This window comes from Dromiciops gliroides, chromosome 6 (assembly GCF_019393635.1).
Source record: "Dromiciops gliroides isolate mDroGli1 chromosome 6, mDroGli1.pri, whole genome shotgun sequence".
Lineage (NCBI taxonomy): Eukaryota > Metazoa > Chordata > Mammalia > Microbiotheria > Microbiotheriidae > Dromiciops > Dromiciops gliroides.
In genome coordinates this window covers 12,586,428-12,609,801 of record NC_057866.1, presented here as the reverse complement: position 1 = coordinate 12,609,801, position 23,374 = coordinate 12,586,428, and the positions used below count along the sequence as shown (strand labels likewise).

Genomic DNA, 23,374 nt, shown 5'->3' with positions numbered 1-23,374 from the left:
TCACTACCCCCCACTGCCTCTCACTGGCCTGCAGTTTAGGGAGAACTCCACTGATAAAGAACTCCCATCTGGATAGCACCTCACTGCTCAGAAGATATCTTCCTCATTCCCAAAAAGAACCCATTGTGAGGGGGGAGACTGTGGAAGTATGATTATGCCATTTTACACACACTGAGGCAGAGATGCAGCTACTTTTCAACATCACACAGCTAGGAAATCCCACCAAAGTCAGGACTCAAGCCTCCTGACTTAGCCAGTAGGTCCAGTGCTCTTTCCCCAAGACCAAATCCTGGGAGCAGCCGCTTAAGTGAGAAGGGGACAGCCCGGTCTGAGCTAATAGGGTGGGTTTGGGCTCAGATGGAGTCAGCTATTTAGAAACGCAGCTTCTCCCTCTGAGCCAAAGGTCTTAAGCGTCCCTGCTTTAAGGCCAACATGTCTCGAATCCTTATGGTCTAAAGAAGGAACCTTCGGTGGAGAGCAGGCACTGGCTTTTGCCTTTCTTAGCATACCCAGCCCTTAACACGTGCCTGGCACATAGAAGGTGCTTAATAAATACTTGAACTTGATTTGAGAGTCAGGAAGCCAGGATTCTAGTCCCAGCTCTGCAGTCAGCGACTTGTATGACCTTGGGCAAGTTCCTTTCCTTCTATTAGCCTCAGTTTCTTCATCTGCAAAATGGATGAACATAGGTTGTAGACTAGGTGATTTTTATTGGCCCTCCTAGCTTAGATATTCTGGGTTCTAGGTTTTAAAGACTCTTCTGGTTCTGATATTCTAAGGTCTCTTCCAGCTCTGATGTTCTATGTTCTTTGCGTTAAGGTCTCTCTATCCCAGCTCTGATGTTCTATGCTCTAAAACATAAGGATCCACCCTCCCAGCTCTGTAGGTTGTATTTTGTGTTCTATGCTCTCCCAGGTCTGACATCCCATGTTCTATGTACTAAGGTCTGTCCTTTGAGCTGTCATTCTATGTTCCATTGTCCCTCCCAGCTCTGACAGTCTCTGTTTTATGCCATAAAATTCCTTCCATTTCTGCCCAAATAGGTTCTAGGTTTTCTTCTAGCTCCGACACTCCGACCCTTCTGGTTTGACTTTCCACGTTCTAAGGTCTCTCCCAGACATGCCATTCTGTGTTCTCACTATATTCTAAGTAGTCTCCTAGCTCTGTCATTCTACATCCTAATGTCCTTCCACCTCTGACATTCTGGGATTTTTTTTGTTTTAATTTAATTATTTGGTTTTCCAATGATGTGTAAAAGCAACGCTGACATTCTTTCTTCCAAATGTTGAGGCCCAAATTCTCTCCCTTCCCCCCTCACTCCCATCGTTGAGGAGGGGAGCGGTTCAACATCTCCCGCCAGCATTGGAGTGCTGCTAGAACAATTCCAGGGAAGGCGCGCCGTCCCAGGTGTGCCGTGACCACCTGGACAAAAGTGCTCCTGAACTGGTCATAAAGGGTCGCCCTGGATGGAGGCCTCCTTTCGTGGGAAAGAGAAGCTTGAAAGATAACAAGCAGGATATTTACACTTTCCACCCAGGACCCAAACAAACACTGCGGCAGAGCCCTCACCCTCTGCCTGTGCCAAGGGGAAGGACAAGCTGGCACCCACAGGATATAAGAGCAAACCCTTGGTGCTAACGGTGCCTCTGCCACTGCTCCTGACACAGACCGAGCAACCCCGGCCCCACCATGAAGCTGACCCTTGTTTTCAGCCTGGTTGCCCTGACCCTCTGCTGCACCCGGGGTGAGTGTGGGCTTCGGGCAGGAGAAGACATAGATGGGCAGTTCTCTATGGGTGGTATAGGACCCCTAACCCCCCCCCAAGACCCTTTCGGGGGGTTGGAGAAGTACTAGCGATTTTCATGGTAATTCTAAGGCACTCTAATTTCTAATACAGCAAATATCAATAGATATAACCCACCCCAAGCTCTCTGGGGAATCTCCGATAATTTTGAACAAAATAAAAGGGTTCTGAGACCCCAAATTGCTGATGTAGGCAGTGTCTTCCTTTCACTCCACAACAGTGTGGAAAGTACAAAGATTAGTCTGGTGACCTTGCATAGAAAGATAAGACAGCATCACCTGGGCTTGAATTCCAGTCTTGCCACTTAATGCTGGGAGACCTTGGGCAAGTCATTTAATTTCTCTGGGCCCCTTTCTACTCATCTGTAGAACGAGGGGGCTGACCTCAAAGGATCTTTCCATCTTTCAATCTGACTAGGCCAAGGTCTGGTCACCAGGAAATGTCAGAGCTGAAACTTGAACCCTGGTCTTTTGCCTGAGTGCAGGACTCTTTGCATTGTCCCATTAAGGATTTGTGATTTCCTCAGTGTCCACTAACAGAGACTGCAGTTAATTTGGTAGACAAGTCTTAAAGGTTCAGAGAGGTCAAATTTCTAGTCCATGACCCATACGGAGTAAATGTAAGAGACAGGATTCAAATCCAGGTCTTCCTGACTCTAGGTCCAGAACTCTGAGAAACAATGGTTAGATAGAGTCAGAAGGGTCAGGCTGGGTTAGATGGTTGGACCCCACTCTGCTTCTCTATTCATCATCATAAAAAAGAATAAGGGGGGCAGCTAGATGGCGCAGTGGTTAAAGCACCAGCCCAGGATTCAGGAGTACCCGAGTTCAAATCCGGCCTCAGACACTTGATACTTACTAGCTGTGTGACCCTGGGCAAGTCACTTAACCCCCATTGCCTAAAAAAAAAAAAAAGAATAAGGAAAAGGGGCAGCTAGGTGGCACAGTGGATAAAGCACCAGCCCTGGATTCAGGAGGACCTGAGTTCAAATCCTACCTCAGACACTTGAAACTTACTAGCTGTGTGACCCTGGGCAAGTCACTTAACCCTCATTGGCCTGCCCCCCCCAAAAAATAAAAGAATGAGAGTGAATATTTCTATAGCATGTTCCATAAATTATCTCAGTTGATCCTCACAACAACCAGAGGAGGTAAGCACTGTTATCATGCCCAGTTTAAAGAGGAAAAAACTGAGGCCCGACAGACTCTGAGACTTGCCCAAGGTCACAGAGCTGGTAAGCATCTGGCACAGAATTGGAACCCAGGGCTTGTTGCATCCAGGTTACACACTCTACCCAGAGGCAGCTTATCCAGATGTTTCAGCGAATTGCTCCCAGACTATTCCACACAGTGTGAAGCCTCATTTCACTTGAGGAGCATGACAGATGAGAAATGAGACTGATTATTTGAATGACGGCTCTCACCAAATACGTTGGCCCCAAAGAGGCTGCCTTTGGTGGCCTGTCTCTGTGGACAAACTGTAGGTGCTAGGGACCTTTCTGGGACTCCACAACCACCAAGGGGGTCTGTGCATATATGTGTGTAATATACCTATATATGCTATTATGAATATGCATATATAAATCTGTGTGTATGTGATCTATATGCATGCGAATATAGATATAATATCTAAATATGTTTACTTACTATGTATATACATATTGTATAATACACATACATGTGCAATTATGTATGCATTTGTAAATATAGGTATACATCTATAAATATATTTACTGATATATGCATGTGTGTACAAATAGATGTATACATATATGCTATTATATACCTATATAGACATTTATGTGTGTATATATGCACATAATATATATATATATATACCTAGATAAACCTGTGTGTATTATATATACATATTATGTGCAAATATAGATGCAACATCTAAATATATTTACTAACATATACATGTGTACACATATTGTGTAATATATATGTGCTATTGTATATGTGTTATACATATACATATAGAAATAGATTTACTGATCTATACACATGTGTACAAATAGATATATATGCTATTACATACCTATATAAATATCTATATGTCTATCTAATACATGCACATATTACATATAAATATTAATAAGTATATTTACCAGTATATACAAATATATTACATTTTTATATATGTTTATACTATATATGTGCTATTATGCATAAATATACATTTACTTATATATAGATATAGATATAGATATATAGAAAGGCTGGGGGCTATCTCATTTTTTGTTTTTGTATGCCCAGCACATGGTATCCAGTAGGCATTTAATAGGGTGAATGGAAGGAGAGAAATGGATAGTCATTTCCATGGCCTCTTTTATGTGCCAGGAACTGTGTTAAGCACTCTAAAAATATCTCATTTGATCTTCTTGTGAGGTAGGTGCTGATATTATTCCATTTTACAATTGATGCAAACAGAGGTTAAATGACTTACCCAGGGTCACAAAACTAATATCTGAAGCTAGATTTGAATTCTGGTCTTCCTGTCTCCGGACTCAGTGCTCTAGCCTAGCTAACTCCATTAGCATTAATAAGTAGTATTAATAAATGCATATTGATTGATTGATTGAGATATCATTATTATTAATATTATCATCAACATTATTATAAAAAAATGAGTTAGTAAGTCAATGAAATAAAAACGCCCATCTGGAGGCAACCAGGTGTCACAATGGATAGAGGACATAGTGAGTAGAACAAAACAAAAAACACTGACTTTGAGTCAGGAGAACTGGATTCCAATCCAGCCCTGACACTGATTAGTTGTATGACCTTGGTTGAATCCTTTCCCTTCCCTGGGTCTTAGTTTTCTCCTTAATCATAGGAAAGGGATGGAGTGGCTGACTTCTCAAGTCCGTTCTGATCTTGGGTGTATCTCCTGGGTGGGCCAGCCGAGCTTGGCCTCGATAACCCCAGGCTCCTCCTTTTGTCCCCACTCCAGCCTCTGCCAACCTTTGCCCAAGTTTTGTGCAAGTCACCGATATCCTCTTCAAGGGCACGGCCCAGCAGTATCTCAAATCCATTCGGTGTTTCCAACCCGATGAGGCCATGGAGGCTGCTGCGAAGCTGCTCAAGAAAAAGGTGGACACCCTCTCGGACGCTACCAAAAGAGACATGGGGAGGCTGATGGTAAATATCGGGCCCTTTGTGTTCTGTTGTCTCATCAGCCGGGTCTTGGAGCTTGGTTTCCCTACACTGGGCGCTGGGTGCCCTTTTTATGTGAAATTCTCCTAAAAGCCTAATATTCAGAGGAGAAGAAGAAGAGGCCCCAGGGAGAAAGGCACCATGTGCAAAAGTCAGTACGGTACAGACAAATTTCTACTTATATAAATGTTTTCTGACTTCTCAATAGGAATAACAAAAAGAGATATTCTCAAAAATTACACGTTAAAAAAAAAAGTCAGTATGGTAGCTCATGGGTCAATATCCCTGCTGTGAAAGTGACGATATAGGAAGCTCTCCAGTCAAAAGCCCCTCACCTCATGCCCTTTGTTTTGTACTTTTCCAGGAAAAAATCGTGAACAGAAGCTGCTGTCCATGAAGCCCACTTATTTCGTTCCCTGATATCACCAAATGCCGAATCGTTGAATGCCAGGTCCTGGGTCCTTGTTCCTTCACCTTTACTATCTGAAATAAACTGAAAGCATTTGAAACCATGTGTCCTGTCCTTTTGTGTTTGTTTATTCACAAGGGGGGTGGGGAAGGACAAAGGGACAGGGATGGTGGGGAGGGAGAGAGATCTGGGAATGGGATAAATTGTTAGGCAAAGAGCTTTTGAAATCCCAGGTGTCCCGAGGTGGAGGGGCACAGGCACAGGATGGGAGGCCTGACTGGCCCCTCCCTGTGAAGTCCACAAGGAAGGTGCCAATCAGGGAGAGAGTGCCAGGTAAAACAGGGGCAACTCACAAGGCAGAGCCTGGAAATGCTAATGTCATGGCCCCCCTGGGTGGTCCAGGGGAACAGGTAGAAAGACCAAGGGGAAAGGGATGTCCCCAACCCACATGGTTCCTGCAGGAGGAGAAGCAGAGTCAGAATTTGAACCCAGGTCCTCTGGGTTGGGATATTTCAGTGGAGGGAGGGTCCTGTCCCACAGATTTTGAGGTTCTCATTTTATAGAGCAGGAAACTCAGGCCCAATGAGTGGAAGAACCTTATTTACCAGGGTCACAAAGGTAACCAGGCCAAATCTGAAGCCTTGTCATAGATTCATAGATATTTTTTTTATGGGGCAATGAGGGTTAAGTGACTTGTCCAGGGTCACACAGCTAGTAAGTGTCAAGTGTCTGAGGTCACATTTGAACTCAGGTCTTCCTGAATCCAGGGCCAGTGCTTTATCCACTGTGCCACCTAGCTGCCCCAATTCCTAGATTTTAGGTAGAAGCGACATGAGAGGTCATGAAGAGCCACCCCCTCATTTTACGGATGAGGAAAGTGAGACCCAGAGAATTGTCCAAAGCTAGTGAGAGGCTGCATCAGGATTCATACTCAGGTCTTCCTGTCCCCCAAGTCCTACAGTGTATCCATCACACCTCTTTTCCCCTGACTCCAGCCCCAAAGCTCTTACACCAGCTGTTTGATGCTGTCTCTCATTGAGGATTAAACTGGTCCTGGCCCCTCATCCAGGGATGCTCCCATCTGCACGGGGTGTCTCAACTCACCGCTTCCCTCCTCTGCATGGGAGTGGCGGCCGAGGCACCTAGGCTTTGCTGCCTCCTCCCCTCCCCCCCTTCCAGACAAAGATTCTGGCCTTGGGCTTTTGCCTTTGACTGCTGGGGTGATAACCATGGTAACAAGGCTGCCGGTGCCCTTGGACTGATCCTGAGACTTCCCTCCCCAAATAGGATGACCACCCATCCAGGGGGGTCCCAAATCACACAGGAATCTGGATGACTGCCATGGCTGTCACACCCTAGAAAATCGCTGCCCTGTCTAGGCAGGGACAGGCTGAACATCTCACATGCACCTTCCTTCCTTCCATTCATTCATTCATTCATTCATTCATTCATTCATTCATTCATTCATCCAAGGATTTTTACCCAACCATGGGTATTAAGAATGCTGATGGGGGCAGCTAGATGGCACAGTGGATAGAGCACTGGCCCTGGAGTCAGGAGGATCTGAGTTCAAATCCAGTCTCAGACACTTGACACTTACTAGCTGTGTGATCCTGGGCAAGTCACTTAACCCCCTACAAAAAAAAAAAAAAAAAAGAATGCTGATGGGGACAGCAAAGCTAACCCTAGTGGTGACATAATCTACTTTTTTGGTGATGAGGTATAAAAGGATGAATATCACAGAAAGAACACTGGGCCAGCAACCAGGAGGCCCTGCTTCCAATCCCAACTCCATCCACTGGCTACAAAACCTTAGACAAGTCACTTCAGCCTCACTCTTTTCATTTGTAACATAAAGGGCTTGCACCAAATGATCTCTAAGCTGTAATATGTTTTGATTGGTGGTGGGGGAAGGGTGGGGGAGGGGGAGGAGAGAAGGGATGGTGAGGCAGGAAATCACAGAATCTAGGAATCCTAAGGGACCCCTAAGGGTCACTGGGGCCAACCCACACCTGTACAAGAATCCCTCCTTCAACATGGACCCTCTTCACCACTATGGGCCTCAGTTTCCTCCTCTATAAAGTGACAGAATTAGACCAAGTCTCAGAATCTTAGCATCTTGGGGAAGCCCAGGCGCTCTCCACACAGAATCCTTACTGCAGCATTTTCCCCAGGACGTGACCAGGCCTTTGCTTGCAGACCTCCAGTGAGGGGAGTTCTCTTCTTCTGGGGGCAGCCCATGCTACTGTTGGCAGTTCTTCCTGATATATTTGCCTCTTTGCACTTTCAGCCCCACTCTGCCCTTTGGGGCCAAGCAGATAAAGACGATACTTGAAGACACCCAATATGTTCTCCCCACACCCCCAGACTCTTTTTAAAAAAATATTTTCCCAATTACATGTAAAACCAATTTTTAACATTCTTTAAAAAAAAATTTAAGTTCCAAAATCTTTCCCTCCTTCCCTCCCCTCTCCCTTCCCAGAGACAGTAAGCAATCAGATATAGGCTATACATGTGCAAGCTTGCAAAACATATTTCCATCTTAGTCATGTTGTGAAAGAAAACACAGACTGCACGTAATTGCACATCTATATTTGATTGCTTACTGCCTCAAGGAGGGGGAGGGGAGGGAGGGATGGAGGGATAGAATTTGGAACTCAAAACTTTAAATAAAAATGTTTATTAAAGGGGGGAGAGAAGAAAAAAACAATCCCCCCCCAAATCTATGGAAAAAAATAAAGTAAAAAATAGTCTGCTTCCATCTGCATTCAGGCTCCATCAGTTCTTTCTCTGGAGGCTGATAACACTTTTCATCATGAGTCCTTTGGGAGTGTCTTGGATCATTGTGTTGCTGAGAACTAAGTCATTCACAGTTGATCATTATGTGCTGTTGCTGTTACTGTGTACAATGTTCTCCTGGTTCTGCTCACTTCACTCAGCCTCAGTTCACATAAGTCTTTCCAGGTTTTTCTGAAATCTGCCTGCTCATCATTTCTTGCAGCAAAATAGTATTCCATAACAATCATATAGCACAACTTGTTCAGCCATTCCCCACTTGATGGGCATCTCCTCAATTTCCAATTCTTTGCCACCACAAAGAGAGCTGCTAGAAATATTTTTGTATAAGTGGATCCTTTCCCCTTTTTTATGATCTCTTTGGGATACAGACCTAGTTGTAAGTAGTGGTATTGCTAGATCAAAGGGTATGCACAGTTTTATAGCCCTTTGGCCATAGTTCAAAATTGTTCTCCAGAATTGTTGGATCCGTTGACAACTCCACCTACAGTGCATTAGTGTCCCAATTTTCCCTTATCCCCTCCAACATTTATCATTTTCTTTTTCTGTTGTATTAGCCAATCTGATGGGTGCCCCACCCCAAGTCTTAAACATCCTCTTCCACCTACTCCTTGAGGACCCAGACCAGGTCATAAATCTCTAATCATTCCCCTTGGAGCCTCCCACTGTTGTGTTCAATAAATACTTATTAAGTGATTGATCTCTTTTCTGTGGCAGGGAAGCCAAGGCTAGGTGGCTCAGTGGATAGAGCCCCAAGCCTGGGAGTCAGGAAGACCCAGTTAAAATCTGGCCTCAGACACTCACTAATAGCGTGATCCTGGGTAAGTCACTTAAGCTGTTTCCTCATAGGTGAAATGGGGGTAAAAATAGTACCTTCCTCCTAGGGTTGTTGTAAAGTACTTAGCACAATGCCTGGCACATAGTAGGCACACGTTAGCAGTAACATCTTCTAAAGGAACTGGTATCCTGTGATCCAGGGCTTGACCTGAGTCACTCTAAAAACTTCAAGATTGTCTGTATCCCCCCAGAGCTAATAAGAATTCTGGACTAGCTGGACCAGCCAGCCAGGGGCCCCACCTGAAGAGGCAGGAGCTAAACCTCTTAGGAAGGACAGTCACATCCCAGGGAAAAGACTATGGTGCCAGTTGTCAGGATTTGATCGGAGAGAAAACCAGGAAGTCTACTTGTGGGAGCCAGGAGAGCTATTTAGTAATAGAATAGAGGATTCAGAAGGCACTTTCCCCCTCCTACAAGCAGGAGCAGTAACACAGAATGGCCCCTGGGTGGCAGCATGAAACAAGATCCCATTATCAGTTACTTAGGAATTTCAAGCTACCCCACCCAGCTGAAGATGGTGAATACAGACACAGCGAAATGAAACCTTAGAGCATAGAATACAGAATGAGGGCTGGGAGGGGGAACCTTAGAACACAGAATGTCAGAGCTGAGCTAGGAGGATCTTTTGAACATATAATGAATGTCAGATCTAGATGGGACCCTGCAACATAGAATATCAAGGCTGGGCGAGGCTTAGAACATGGAATGTCAGGGCTGGTTAGGATCTTGGAACATGGAATTTAAGAGCTGGGAGGGACTGGAAAATAGTATGGCAGAAACTAGGCATAGATCAATATCTCATACTGTATACCGAGAGGTCAAAATGGGTACATGATCTAGACATAAAGGGTGATACCATAAGCAAATTAGGAAAGCAAGGAGTAGTTTATTTGTCAGATCTATGGAGAGGGGAAGAATTTATGACCAAAGATGAGATATGCAGAGTGGATCATTTTGATTACATTAAATTAAGAAGTTTTTGCACAAACAAAACCAATGCAGCCAAGATTGGAAGGAAAGCAGAAAGATGGGAAACAATTTTTACAGTCAGCATTTCTGATAAAGGCTTCATTTCTCAAATATATAGAGAACTGAATCAAATTTATAATAATATGTCATTCCCCAATTGAGAAATGGTCAAAGATATGAACAGGTGGCTTGCAGATGAAGAAATTAAAGCTATTCATAGTCATATGAAAAATTGCTCTACATCACCATGGATTAGAGAAATGCAGATTAAAACTATTCTGAGGTACCACCTCACACCTATTAGGTTTGGCTAATATGATAGAAAAGGAAAATGATAAATATTGAAGAAGGTGTGGTAAAGTTGGAACACTAATGCATTATTGGTGGAGTTGTAAACTGATCCAACCATTCTGGAGATTATGCCCAAAGGGCTATAAAACTGTGCATACCCTTTGACCCAGCAATACCACTACTTACTACTAGGTCTATATCCCAAAGAGATCATAAAAAAGGGAAATGACTCACATGTACAAAAATATTTATAGCAGCTCTGTTGTGGTAGCAATGAATTGGAAATTGAGGGGATGCCTATCAATTGGGAAACAGCTGAACAAGTTATGGCATATGAATGTAATAGAATACTATTGTGCTATAAGAAATGATAGGGGCTCAGATTGGCTAAAATGACAAAAAAGGAAGATAATAAATGTTGGAGAAGCTGTGGGAAAATTGGAACACTAATGCATTGTTGGTGGAGCTGTGAACTGATCCAACTATTCTGGAGAGCAATTTGGAATTATGCCCAAAGGGCGATAAAGCTGTGCATACCCTTTGACCCAGCAATTCCACTTTTAGGTCTTTTTCCCAAAGAAATCATGGAAGGGGGAAAGGGACCCACATGTACAAAAATATTTATAGCTGCTCTTTACGTGGTAGCAAGGAATTGGAAGTTGAGGGGGTGCCCATCAATTGGGGAATGGCTGGACAAGTTGTGGTATATGAATATAATGGAATACTATTGTGCTGTAAGAAATGATGAGCAGGAGGAGTTCAGAGAAACCTGGAGGGTCTTACGTGAGCTGATGATGAGTGAGATGAGCAGAACCAGAAGAACATTGTACACAGTATCATCAACATTGAGTGTTGACCTACTGTGATGGACTATATTCTTCTCACCAATGCAATGGTACAGAAGAGTTCCAGGGAACTCATGATAGAAGAGGATCTCCAAATCCAAGAAAAAAAAAAAAGAACTGTGGAGTATAGATGCTGAATGAACCATACTATTTCTTTTGTTTTGGGTGCTGTTGTCTTTGTTTGGGTTTTTTTGAGGTTTTGCATCACTGCTCTGATTTTTTCTCTTGTAACAAGATTAATGCAGAAATAGGATTAATGTTATTATGTGTATATATGTGTGTGTGTATATATATATATATATATCTATATGTATATGTATATAGATATATAGATATAACCTATATCAGATTGCCTGCTGTCTAGGGGAGGGGGGAGGGAGGGGAGGGAGGGAGAAAAATCTAAAATTGTAAAGCTTGTATAAACGAAAGTTGAGAACTATCTTTACATGTAACGGAAAAATAAAATACCTTATATGAAAGAAATGATAGGGGCAACTAGGTGGCATAGTGGATTCAGGAGGCCTTGGATTCAGGAGGACCTGAGTTCAAATCTGACCTCAGACATTTGACACTTACTAGCTGTGTGACTCTGGGCAAGTCACTTAACCTCCATTGCCCTACAAAAAACAACAACAACAAAAAGAAATGATAAGCAGGTGGATTTCAGAAAAACCTGGAAAAATTTCTATGAATTGATGCAGAGTTGAGAAGGCCCTTAGAACATGGAATATCAGGGCTGGGAGAGACCTTAGAAAATGGAATGTCAGACCTGGAAAGGTCCTTGGAATATGAACTCTGAGAACTTTGAACAGAACATTTCAGAGTTTAGAAGATGCTCAGGAAGAGTGCTGCCTTTAGAATCCTAGCACCTAGGGGCAGCTAGGTGGTGCAGTGGATAAAGCACCAAGCCTGGATTCAGGAGGACCTGAGTTCAAATCCGACCTCAGACACTTGACACTGTGACCCTGGGCAAGTCCTGAAAAAAAAAAAAAAAGAATCCTAGCGCCTGGGTTCAAATGCTCCATCTGCTACTTATTAGCTGTGTGACCTTGGGCAAGTCACTTATGGATTGGACCAGGTAACCTCTCAGGTCCTTTCCTGTCTCACCAGAGAAGGAAATGGCAAAGAAAACCCCAGATAGAGTCACAAATAGTCGGACACAATTGAATGACAACATCCCTGCTAAATGCCACTTACAGGTCCTAAAATATTTGATAATAACAAATACTTATATGAAACAGATCCAAAGTGACAATAATCATAGGTTTTCTCTGAGGATTTAGAACTAGAAGGGGCCTAAGAGATTTGTCTGACTGTGCTCATACAACAAAGTGAATCTCAGAGATGAGATTTGAACCCAGGTCCCCTCACTCCAAATCCAGTATTCTTTCTACAACATCAATGGATAGGGGCAATCAGAGCTGAGAGACTTAGAGCAGGAGTTCTTAATCTGAGATCTACAGGCCCATTAGACTCCTGGGAGTCCATAAACTTGAATAGAGAAAAAAACTGATGTCCCTAGTTTCAATAATCTTTGGTTTCCTATGTAATCCTGTGTATTTTCTTTTATGCATTTAAAACCATGATTCTGAGAAGGGGTCCCTAGGCTCCAAAACTAACTACCGAAGGGGTGCCTAACACAACAAAAATTAAAAATCCCTGGACTTCAAAGACTCCGGGTAGGTTACTGGGAAGAGAAAGCCACACACTTGTGGAATCTCTCCAGGCAACCTTGTGGCCCCAGGAAAGAAGGGAACCATCTGAGCCCAAAGAGGCAGTGGTAGGCTGACAGAGGAAGAAATCCTGGACAGGTGGGAAAACCTCAGCACCAACAAGAAGAGTTCCTGGGCAACACCAAGTTCCTGAACGAGGTGTCCTGAAGAGAAGAGGAGTTCTTGAAAAAATACTACCTTCTAGCAGCAAGCACAGGACTTGGGAGGCAAAGGACAAAGCCACAATGTAGAGCCCTACTGGGGAGGAGCAAACCCAAACCTTGATATTCATTAGTGATAGGAGTTGAGTTACCTGCGGGTTTGGGTTGGGCTAGGATTACAGGCAGGGGAAAGGGTTTGCTCTCTAGACATCATGTCTTTTCCTCTTTCTTTATTTTTTGGTTTTTTTGGTGAGGCAATTGGGGTTGACTTGCCCAGGGTCACACAGCTAGTAAGTGTCAAGTGTCTGAGGCTGGATTTGAATCTTTCTTTATTTTTTAATGCCATTCACCTATTTATTTATTTATCTTATGTATTCATTCATTCGTTCGTTTGTTTATTATAAAAGTATTTTATTATTTTCCAGTACATGTAAGGATAGGTTTAAATTTTTTTTTCATAGGATTTTTAGTTCCAAATTTTTCTCCCTCCCTCCCTTCCTTCCCCCTTCCTCAAGACAGAAAGCAATCCCATATATGTTATATATGTATGATCACATTAAACATATTTCTGCATTAGTCATGTTGTGAAAGAGGAATCAGAGCACAAGGGGAAAACCTCAAAAAAGAAGGGGAAAAAACAGCCAAAAAGTAGAAACAGTAAGGATCAATCTGAATTCAGAATAAAGTTCTTGGGCAGCTAGGTGGTGCAGTGGATAAAGCACTGGCCCTGGATTCAAGAAGACCTGAGTTCAAATCCGGCCTCAGACACTTGACTAGCTGTGTGACCCTGGGCAAGTCACTTACCTCTCATTGCCCTGCAAAAACAAACAAACAGAATCCAGTGCTTTTTTTCTGGATGTGAAGAACATTTTCTATCATGAGTTCTTTGGAATTGTCTTTTATCATTTCACTGCTGAGAAGAGCCAAGTCTATCACCATTGATCAGCACACCATGCTGCTGCAACTGTGTCCTTTCCTCTAATTAAGAATGAACCAGGGGCAGCTAGGTGTCGAAGTGGATAGCGCACCAGCCCTGGATTCAGGAGGACCTGAGTTCAAATCTGGCCTCAGACACTTAACACTTACTAGCTGTGTGACCCTGGGCAAGTCACTTAACCCCAATTGCCTCACCAAAAAAAAAAGAACCATAAATTCGGAAGACTACGTCAGTCCCTGGGGAAGGTGGCAGTCAGCTGAATTTTATCCTCATCACATTGATTAATCGATTGATTGGTCTCTTCATTCAAGACTGTATATTCTGAGATTAATAAAACTTGTATTATATACTTGGCTAGCCTGCGTGTTTAACAATTCTCACAACAGTGGCTAGCATTTCTATTGCCCTTTAAGGTTTGAGAAACATTTTACACATATGTAATCTTACTTGGTCCTCATGGATGCTCTTATTTTTTTGTTTGTTTTTTTGTTGTTGTTGTTGTTGTTTTAGTGAGGCATTCGGGGTTAAGTGACTTGCCCAGAGTCACACAGCTGGTAAGTATCAAGTGTCTTAGGCCAGATTTGAACTCAGGTACTCCTGACTCCAGGGCCAGTGCTCTATCACCTAGCTGTCCCTGTGGATGTTCTTATAATCCCCATTTCACAGATGAGGAAATTGAGGCAAAGGTTAAGTGACTTACCCAGGGTCACACAGCTAGTAAGTATCTGAGGTCAGACTTGAACTCAGGTCTTCTTAACTCCAGGCCCAGCCCTCTATCCACTGTACCACCCAGCCACCATCTCACATGGAAACCTGAGAGTCCTTTCCCTTTTCTGTAGTCACCTAGATAACAATCTCCTGGGTAAGGTTATAAGCCAAGAGGTATCATTTGTGAGGCACCCTCAAGGATGGATGGAGTCAGTGTGAACAGAGAACTTCCCTCGTGGGCCTGGTTTATAACTACCACTCCCAGCATTCCACGCAGCCCTTTCTCCCATTGGTAACTTCATTCTTCCTGTACCTTCTCTTTGGGGAAGGTTTCCAGAGCAGCCATCCCTGATTCTCAGGACCTGGGCCAGGTACCCCCGCCCTCTCCACCTCTGCTTTTTGGGTCCCCTCTTATGTATTCTCTCCCCCCCCCCCATTAGAATGTAAGCACCTTGAGGAAAGGGTCTCCCTGTTTGCTTGCATTTTTATCCCCAGCATTTAGCCCCATAACCCTTCATAAATGTTTGTTGACTGAAATTATGTCCTGGATTTGTGACTTCTAGCACTGCACCAGCCCCAAAACACAGCTTCATAAAGCGACAAGATTCACCTAGAGCCTAAAATCAAAACGTCTCCCAAGGCCCGTCAACAACGAAGATGAAAGGACTGCTTGCTTCAGTCGGGGTTCCTGTCTTGGGAGAAATCCAACCCTTTCGTATCTGGTGCAAAGGGAAACCTATAAATATCAAGGCTTCCTGCAGTTGCAAGGGATTGGCCGCAAAGTAACCAAAGAAAACATTTTGTTTCCTGTGTGAAGAAAACATTAAGAGTTTCTGTTCGTGCAAAACCCAGGCCACAAATGTACCATCCGTGCCCATCTGTCATAATAGTCATTGGATATGACAAAAGGGGCCGTCGCCTTCTAGAGAGATTTGGGTGCTAATAACAAAATAGCATGTTGGGCACACACACACACACACACACACCCACTAATGGCAAAAGAAATTTGGAGAGTCCAGACTCTCCAGGAAGACCCTTTAGATATCACATGCTTATAGGTCTCTCTGGCTGAAAGGCAGCTTAGAGGCCATCTCATCCAACCCCCTCATTTTGCAGATTGAGAAACTGAGGCCCAGCAACTTGCCTCAGTTCACACAAGTGGTAAGTGTCAAGGGTGGGATTTGAATTCAAATCCTCTAACTCCAGAGCCAGGGCTCCTATACTGTCCAAATTCTTCATCTCTAACAGCCAGGGTCCCTGGAAGAGGAATTAGCTGTGTTTGGCTTGGCCACAGAGGGCAGAACTAGGAAATTGCAAAAAGGTAAATTTGGGACAGATGCCGAGGAAAATGAGCAAATAGGACTATTTAGAAGTGGAATGGGCCATCTGCAAGGAGGAGGGCTTTCCTTCGCTGGGGAGAGGTCTTTGACCAAAAGGATGACCACTTGCCAAGGATGGAGTGGAAGGGATTCCTATCTAGGCATGGGCTGGACTACCTAGCCTCTGATGTCCCTCCCAGCTCTGAAATTCTGTGATTCTGTGTAGTAAAGTGAGAAAGGGACTTGCCCAGTGGTACTCCACTGAGTAGTGGCAGAGTGGGCCTCAGCCCCAAGTCTGGTGCCCCAGTCCTAACACAACCCTGCTTTGGCCTGTTTCCACAACAAGAAGGTCAAAGAAAATTATCAAAATTCCGAGTTGGTTTCAGATTAATTACAAAATTGTCTTGGCCAAACCGAGGGCAGATTTGGGTTGTTGTCATGTCAACTTTATAGCCTGTCTGAAAATGGCCCTGGTTTTAGGCGAATGAGACTTGGGAAGTAGAATTTCTTCCCAGCAGAAGGGCCTTCAACAGTTGTTCAGAAGATGGAATAAAACCTCTAAACATCATCTCAACCTGGAAAGACATAAAGACAGATTGCAATCATAGTAGATGAAAGGCAAAATGATCGGTTGGTTGTAAAAGGCAGCAAGCCTGGGTAATGTTTAACAACCAGCTCTTCAGAGGGGAAAGCAAGTACAACACATTTATAAGTTTAATCAGCAATATTAACATTTTCTCCATCACTTAAGTTGAGACAATCAACAAGACAATAAATCAAGCCTTGACTAGTTTCCAATGTGTAATTGCTGACGCTGAAATTTTAACAACTGAATGTAGCTCCAACTCACCCCTACCACCACCACTCCCCAAGGAATCCAAGGATAGACTTCAGAGCCATGAACCTGGATGGGAAAACAACTTCTAACGGAAATTTAGCATTTCCTTCAATTACCTAAAAATGTGTTTCTGAGAAGACAGTCAAGGTGAAAAGCACTGCTCTGGCAACACTAAGACAAGAAGGGAACAGCCCCTGACCTCAGGGATCTTCTATTCCACTTGGTGGCTAGTGACTGATAACACTCAGCACATTAAGAGAAGAGAAGCTGTTTTAAATAAATACCCTGTACAAAATAATGTAAGTATAGTGACACCCACCATGGAAATGTTTCGTGTCCCCTGAAGCCAAGACCAAGACTAATGCCCCTGTTATAAAATAACATTGTTCTATATGGAAGGAAGGGAAGGGAAGGGGGAAGAAAAGGGGGAAGGGAAGGGAAGGGAAAGGAAGGGAAGGCTGTGAAGGAGGGAGGAGAGAGGAATGAAAGAAGGAAGGTAGAAAATAAGCATTTATTAAGTACCTACTATGTAACAAGCACTGTGCTGAGTGCTTTACAAATGTCTCATAAATCTTCTGTTATTCACACTTGTGTTCCTGGGAACATGCTCTGACATGTGGTTGACTTGAATCCGTGTAATAAGATGTTTAATAGAAGCATTAAATAACTCTGAAACCTCAAGCAAGTTACTTTGCACCTCTGCACCTCAGGTTCCCCATCTGTAAAATGAAGGGGTCGGACTATGATTCCTATTCCTCAGGCTTCTGTCCTATGGAACTCTGACCGAAGGGAGTGTCCAAATTGGAAAATGGTCCCACAGATGAATCACAAGACAGAAAAGCACCTTGAGGGGCAACTGAAGCCAGCACATATTTCCCAGACTATTCACCATATGAATAGAGTTCTCTGAGAACATTCTACATCAGTGGGATTGTTTCCTCTGAAATACCCAACATGAAACTATGTTATCAGAAATACATGTGACAAGAGTTTGGTCTGAAAGGAGGATGAGTTTCTTCTCTTTGGGGCCAAGATTTTCCTGAGCTTCCTTTCTCCCCTGGAGGCTTCATAGGTGCAGCCCCCAGCCTACTCCAGGACCCACAATTTAGGGGTCTCATTCACAGATTTCCACCCCCAAAAGATTTAGGCAGTCAGATTCATTTGGGGTAGACCGCTTTAGGGTGTCTCTTCTTCTGGGCTAGCCTGAAATGAACTTAACTTCTCAAGAAAGACAATTCTGCTTCTAGAAAAAGAGATAATAACTCTCTTGCTAATAATTCTAGTGACTCATAAACCTTCCCCAGAGTCAGGATACCATAGAGGAAAACCCACTAGTCAGTCAATGAATAAGCATTTACTAAACACCTACCTGCCAGATGGGGCAGCTAGGTGGTGCAGTGGCTAGAGCACCCAGCCTAGAATCAGGAAGATCTAAGTTCAAATGTGACTTCAGACACTTATCAGCTGGGGAACCCTGGGCAAGTCACTTTACCCTGTTTATCTCAGTTTCCTCAGCTGTAAAGAGTTGGAGAAGGAAATGGCAAACCACTCCAGAATTTTTGCCAAGAGAACCCCATATGGGGTCATGAAGAGTTGGACATAACTGAAATGACTGAACAACAACAACAAAATGTGCCAGGCATCATACTAAGCACTAGAGATACAAAAAGAGGCAAAAGACAGTCCCTGTCGTCAGGGAGTTTACAATATATTGAGGAAGACAACAAATAAACACACACACACACACACAAGCTATGCGCAGGACAAAGTGGAGATAATAAAGAGAGGGAAGGCACTAGAATTAAGAAAGATCTGGAAAGGCTTCCTGTGAGGGTGAGATTTTAGCTGGGACTTAAAAGAGAGAGAGATGAGGAGAGAAAGCCTTCCAGCCATGGAGAACAGCCAGAGAAAATGCCCAGAGCCAAGAGGTGGATGGGGTGTATTGTTCAGGACCAGCGAGGAGGCCAGTGTCACTGGGTTGAAGAGTGTTTGGGGGTAAGTTGTGGGAAGGCAGTGGGACCCCAAGAAACCGAAAGATCCCAATCCCCAAGGCCAAGGGAAAAGTAGCTCTGTCTCCCAACTCAGGAATAAGGTGTGGCCCAGCATGACCCTAACAAGCTGATGTCTGCAAGAAGATAGGAATGGTATGGATGGATGCTGCTACTGATAACCCATTAATCAAAGATCCCCTCCCAGTTATCTTGTCCTTCCCTCCCCTTTGTTTTGTAAAGATACAAAAGGCCAAGTCTTCTCTTACTCCAGTGGGACCTTCACCATGGTGATCTGTACCCCAGCCACATTTTCCTCTCTCCTAATAAATCTTTTTATTTTACAAGATTCATGATGAGCCTCCAGTTCTTTGGGTGTGATAGCCCCACCCCCATCCAGGTTGCAAGTTCCCCCAACAAGTATAAGAAGGCTGGAAAGGCAGGGGGAGCCTGGGTTCATAACCCAAACTACTGCCTAGCACCTATGCGACTTTGAACAATTTGTTATTTCTCCTGGTCTCAGTTTCCTGATCTGTAAAATGAGGTAGTTGGACCAGAGCAGGGCTTCCTCACTTTTTGTGGGTCCTGGAGCAGCCGGGCAGCCTGTGGGAGCCTTTAGTCCCTTCTCAGTATCGAGGTTTTAAACACACACACACACACACACACACACACACACACACACGCAGAGCGTTACAAAGGAAGCCAATTGTATCAAGATAACAGCTATCAAAATATTTTGCAAACCAAGTTCACAGCCCCAAGGGCTGTGGAGAAGCCCTCTCCAGATGGTCTCTGAGTCCCACCCAGAGGCAGCAGGATACAGCAGAACTGGTGCTGGAGAACCTGGTTTTGAAGAACAGCTTTACCATTTACGACCTCATGCAAGTCAGAAGCCAGAATTCCCCGAAGGGCGTCTGTTTCCTCGTTTGTAAAACGAAGGGCAAGCGTGGGGGCAGCTTCCCTCCGAGGCTCCTTTCAGCTCTGAATCTGTGACTCTCAATCCAGGATGCTCTGAGTCTAAATCAATGGATTCCTCCTTCCAGGCTGGACAGGGGCAGGCACAACTGTCCAAGAAAGGCAGGTCTGATTCTGGATTGGTAATAAGCATTTATTAAGCACTTAGTAGGCCAGCAGGCACTTCGAGAAGGCGCTGAGGATGCTAACAAAGGCAAAAAAAACCCAAACAACAATAACAACAGTCTCTGCCCTGCAGGAGCTCTTTTCTAAAAACGGGACAATACACAAACTATGTAAATAGAAGGGAAGGCACTAAGGGCTTGGGGGCATGAGGGGTGTTAGGAAAGACCTCTTGCAGAAGTGGGAATTTAACCTGAATTTAGTCCTGAGGGAAGCCGAGAAAGTCAGGAGGGAAAGTATTCCAGGTATTTGGAAATGGCCAGTGAAAGGCACACCGATGGAAAATGAAGGGGCCTGTTACGGAACCGCCAAGAAGGCTATTGTCACAGGACTGACCGGAGAATACATGGAAGAGAATAAGGATTAAGAAAACTGGAGGGGGAGGGGGGCAGCTAGGTGGTGCAGTGGGTAAAGCACTGGCCCTGGATTCAGGAGGACCTGAGTTCAAATCCAGCCTCAGACACTTGACACTTACTAGCTGTGTGACCCTGGGCAAGTCACTTAACCCTCATTGCCCTGCAGAGAGAGAGAGAAAGAGAGAGAGAGGAAGAAGGAAAGAAAGAAAAGAAGGAAGGAAGGAAGACAGACAGACAGAAAGAACGAAAGGAAAGGAAAGGAAAGAAAAAAGAAAAAAAAAACTGGAGGGATAGGCCAGGCTGCGAACAGATCAGGAGCCATCAGCACTCATTCAAGGTGGGGGGGATGATGGGCTTAGACCCAGGCTTTAGAAAAATCACTTTGGCCAATGAATGGAAAATAGGTTGGAGGAGGGAGAGACGTGAGGCAGGAAGAACAACAAACTATTGCAATAGTCTGGGCATGAGGTAATGAGGGCTTGCACCGGGGCGCGGCTATCTGAGTGGAGAGAAGGGGACATAGACAAGAGATACAGCGAAGCTAGAATGGGGCGAGCTTTGGCAACAGATTGGATATGTGGGGCAAACATGAGCCAGGAGGCTAGGATCACACCTAGGTGGGATCACACACCTAGGGTGACTGGCCAAATTGTGGTGCCCCGGACAAGGGTGAAGTCTGGAAGAAGAAAAGATTTGGGAGGAAAGATAATGAGTTTAGCTCGGAATACGTGGAGTTTGAGATGCCCTTGGGACATCGAGTCCAAGATGTCCAACAGACAGTTAGTAATGTGAAACTTGGGGTCAGGAGGGAGGTTAGGGCTGAAAAAAATAGATTTGACATTCATCTGCTGAGAAATGCTAATTATCCCATGAGAGCCGATTAGATCACAGTGAGTCAAGTACTGAATTCATTGAGGAAGGAAGAAGAGGGACTGGGGGGGGGGGGGTCAGTGGATAACAGCTACCCAGACTTCACTGGGTGACAAATGTGTATTGAATGAAGCTCAGTGGAGGAGAGATTTCCAAGTAAATGGCAAAAGGAGAGCCTGCAAATGGCCCTGGGAATTGTCCCATTATCCCACCATGATTAGTGAGGTTGTGAGTCACATACAACCAGGACTGGAAAGAATGGCTGAGAATGCTGTGTCATCCAGAAAGATCCAGGTGACAAATAGTATCCCCACTCCTGGGAACACATTCTGATGACTCACCCTTAGGCTATCTCTGCGGAATGAATGCTGACTCCCCAGTCAGAGAGATGTGTAACTTGCTGGGTGTGTAACCTCAGGAAATCCCTTCTCTACCAGCCTCAGTTTGCTCTTCTGTAAAAGCCCCTGTCAGTTCTTCATCCCATACATTCTCACTAATGTGTAACCCCTCCTAAGAGGTCTGTATGAGGGCTTTGTTCTGAACTGATGCCTGTTTCCTTCCTCTTTCTAGGGAAAAAAATATATTAGAGCCCCAAAGAAAGCAGGGCTTTTGTATAACAATGTCACCCGGTACTAACAACACAGCATCACTCGATCGGTGATTTCTTGGTAGAAGGCAACTGTCTGGTGAAGAAACTCTCTCCACCACAAGAGGTGGGCAGGTACTCTGCCACGTCTAGCCTTAGAGATGTGCCCGGACAGTGAGAGATGCATGTCCTGCCTAGGGTCGCACCCCCACTTGTGTCAAAGGGGCAACATGAAGCCAGGTCTTTCTGGCAGGAAAGTTCTCCTTCCTCATCTTCACCTCCTGGTCTCCCCAGCATCCTTTAAGTCCCAGCTAAAATCCTAGCTTCTACCGGAAGCCTTCTTCATTCCAATGTCTTCCCTCTGTTAATTATTTCCTATTCATTCTCTATATAGTTTGTATTGTCTGCATTTCTTTGTATGTTGTCTCCTCTGTTAGATTGTAAGCTCCTTGAGGGCAAGTAGCCTCTTTTTGTATCCCCACTGCTTAGCACAGTGCCTAGCACATAGTAGGTGCCTAATAAATGTTTACTGACTGACCATTCAGGGTGTTCCAAAAATCCTAGTGCAATTTAAAGCTTTAGTAGATTAAAACCGCACTGAGACTGTTGGAATGCCCTGTATAAACACAAGGCATCATGGAGTCGTGGCTACAACACTGTCCCTGGGATCAAATACCACCTCAAGCTCTGACTAGCTGTGTGGCTCTGAGCAAGTCCTGTGCCGCAGTTTCCTCATCTGTAAAATGAGGAGTGTGGATCCAGTGGTCTCTCGGGTCCCTTCCAGTTCTAAAACTATGATCCTAGGAAGCATGAACTGTGATCATTATTCTCCCACTGCCTGAGCTAATCAATGAGAAGTTGTGGCTTGTTCAAGGTCACACAGTTAATAAGGTACAGAATGGGATCTGAACTCAGGTCCTCTGACGTCACCACAAAGGGATGAGAACAAGGTTTTGACATTCCATTCCTTTTTAGACATGTGCCTTCTCTTATAAAACAAAAACCATCCTACATATTGATTTTGTCTGACACTGTATGCAACATTCCACATTTGTAGTCCCCCACTCTATCTCTCTGAAAGGAGAAAACCCCTGCCGTGGGGTGGGGAGGGAACAGAAATCCCCTTCCCCCTTGATGGGATGACATGGGAAGAGGAAGTGTTAGAAGAGGAACCACAAGAGTCATTTCTCTGCTTATAATTCAGTGATGAGGCCACTCCTTCTGCAAAGAGTCCATGTCCCTGACTCTGCGTCATCAGCCATCTTCAGAGCAGCCTGAGTCACTGGGAGGTAGTTGCCCCCCCCACCCCGTGTCACACTCAGTGCCAGAGCACGTGTGCAACACTGGGGGAGGGAGCCCAGCCCAGCACATCCCCTCTCACCCAACCCCAACTACTGTCATTGCCTCCCTTATCCAAGCCACCTCTCTGGTCTTCAAATGGCTTGGATGGATGGTCCCTAAAGTCTTTTCCAATCCATGGACAAGCATTCGTCATACACTCACTGTGTACCAGGGCCTGGACTAAGTGCCAGACATGCAGAGAAAAAGCCAAAAAGAAAAAGAAAAGAAAAGAAAAGAACAAGAAAAAAGTTCCTGCCCTCAAGAAACTTATATTCCCTGGGGGAGACGACATCTCTGTAGCTAGGTATTCAC

General features: G+C 44.4%; 1 protein-coding gene across 1 annotated transcript; it reads left to right on the top strand.

The window, feature by feature from the left end:
- The first annotated feature begins 1,652 nt into the window (after positions 1 to 1,652).
- Positions 1,653 to 5,449, top strand: SCGB1A1 (secretoglobin family 1A member 1). The gene is made up of 3 exons (XM_043969852.1): positions 1,653 to 1,744; positions 4,760 to 4,947; positions 5,327 to 5,449. The coding sequence occupies exons 1-3, from the start codon at positions 1,690 to 1,692 to the stop codon at positions 5,357 to 5,359; spliced, it is 276 nt and encodes a 91-aa protein (XP_043825787.1). The 5' UTR covers positions 1,653 to 1,689; the 3' UTR covers positions 5,360 to 5,449.
- The last annotated feature ends 17,925 nt before the right edge of the window (positions 5,450 to 23,374 follow it).

What these genes read in the sequence shown, in the direction of transcription:
- SCGB1A1 (XM_043969852.1), top strand. Translation starts at nt 1,690, where the DNA reads ATGAAGCTGACCCTTGTTTTCAGCCTGGTTGCCCTGACCCTCTGCTGC. An exon ending in GACCCTCTGCTGCACCCGGG is followed by an intron (nt 1,745 to 4,759) that starts GTGAGTGTGGGC and finishes TCCCCACTCCAG; the next exon opens with CCTCTGCCAACCTTTGCCCA. An exon ending in GAGACATGGGGAGGCTGATG is followed by an intron (nt 4,948 to 5,326) that starts GTAAATATCGGG and finishes GTACTTTTCCAG; the next exon opens with GAAAAAATCGTGAACAGAAG.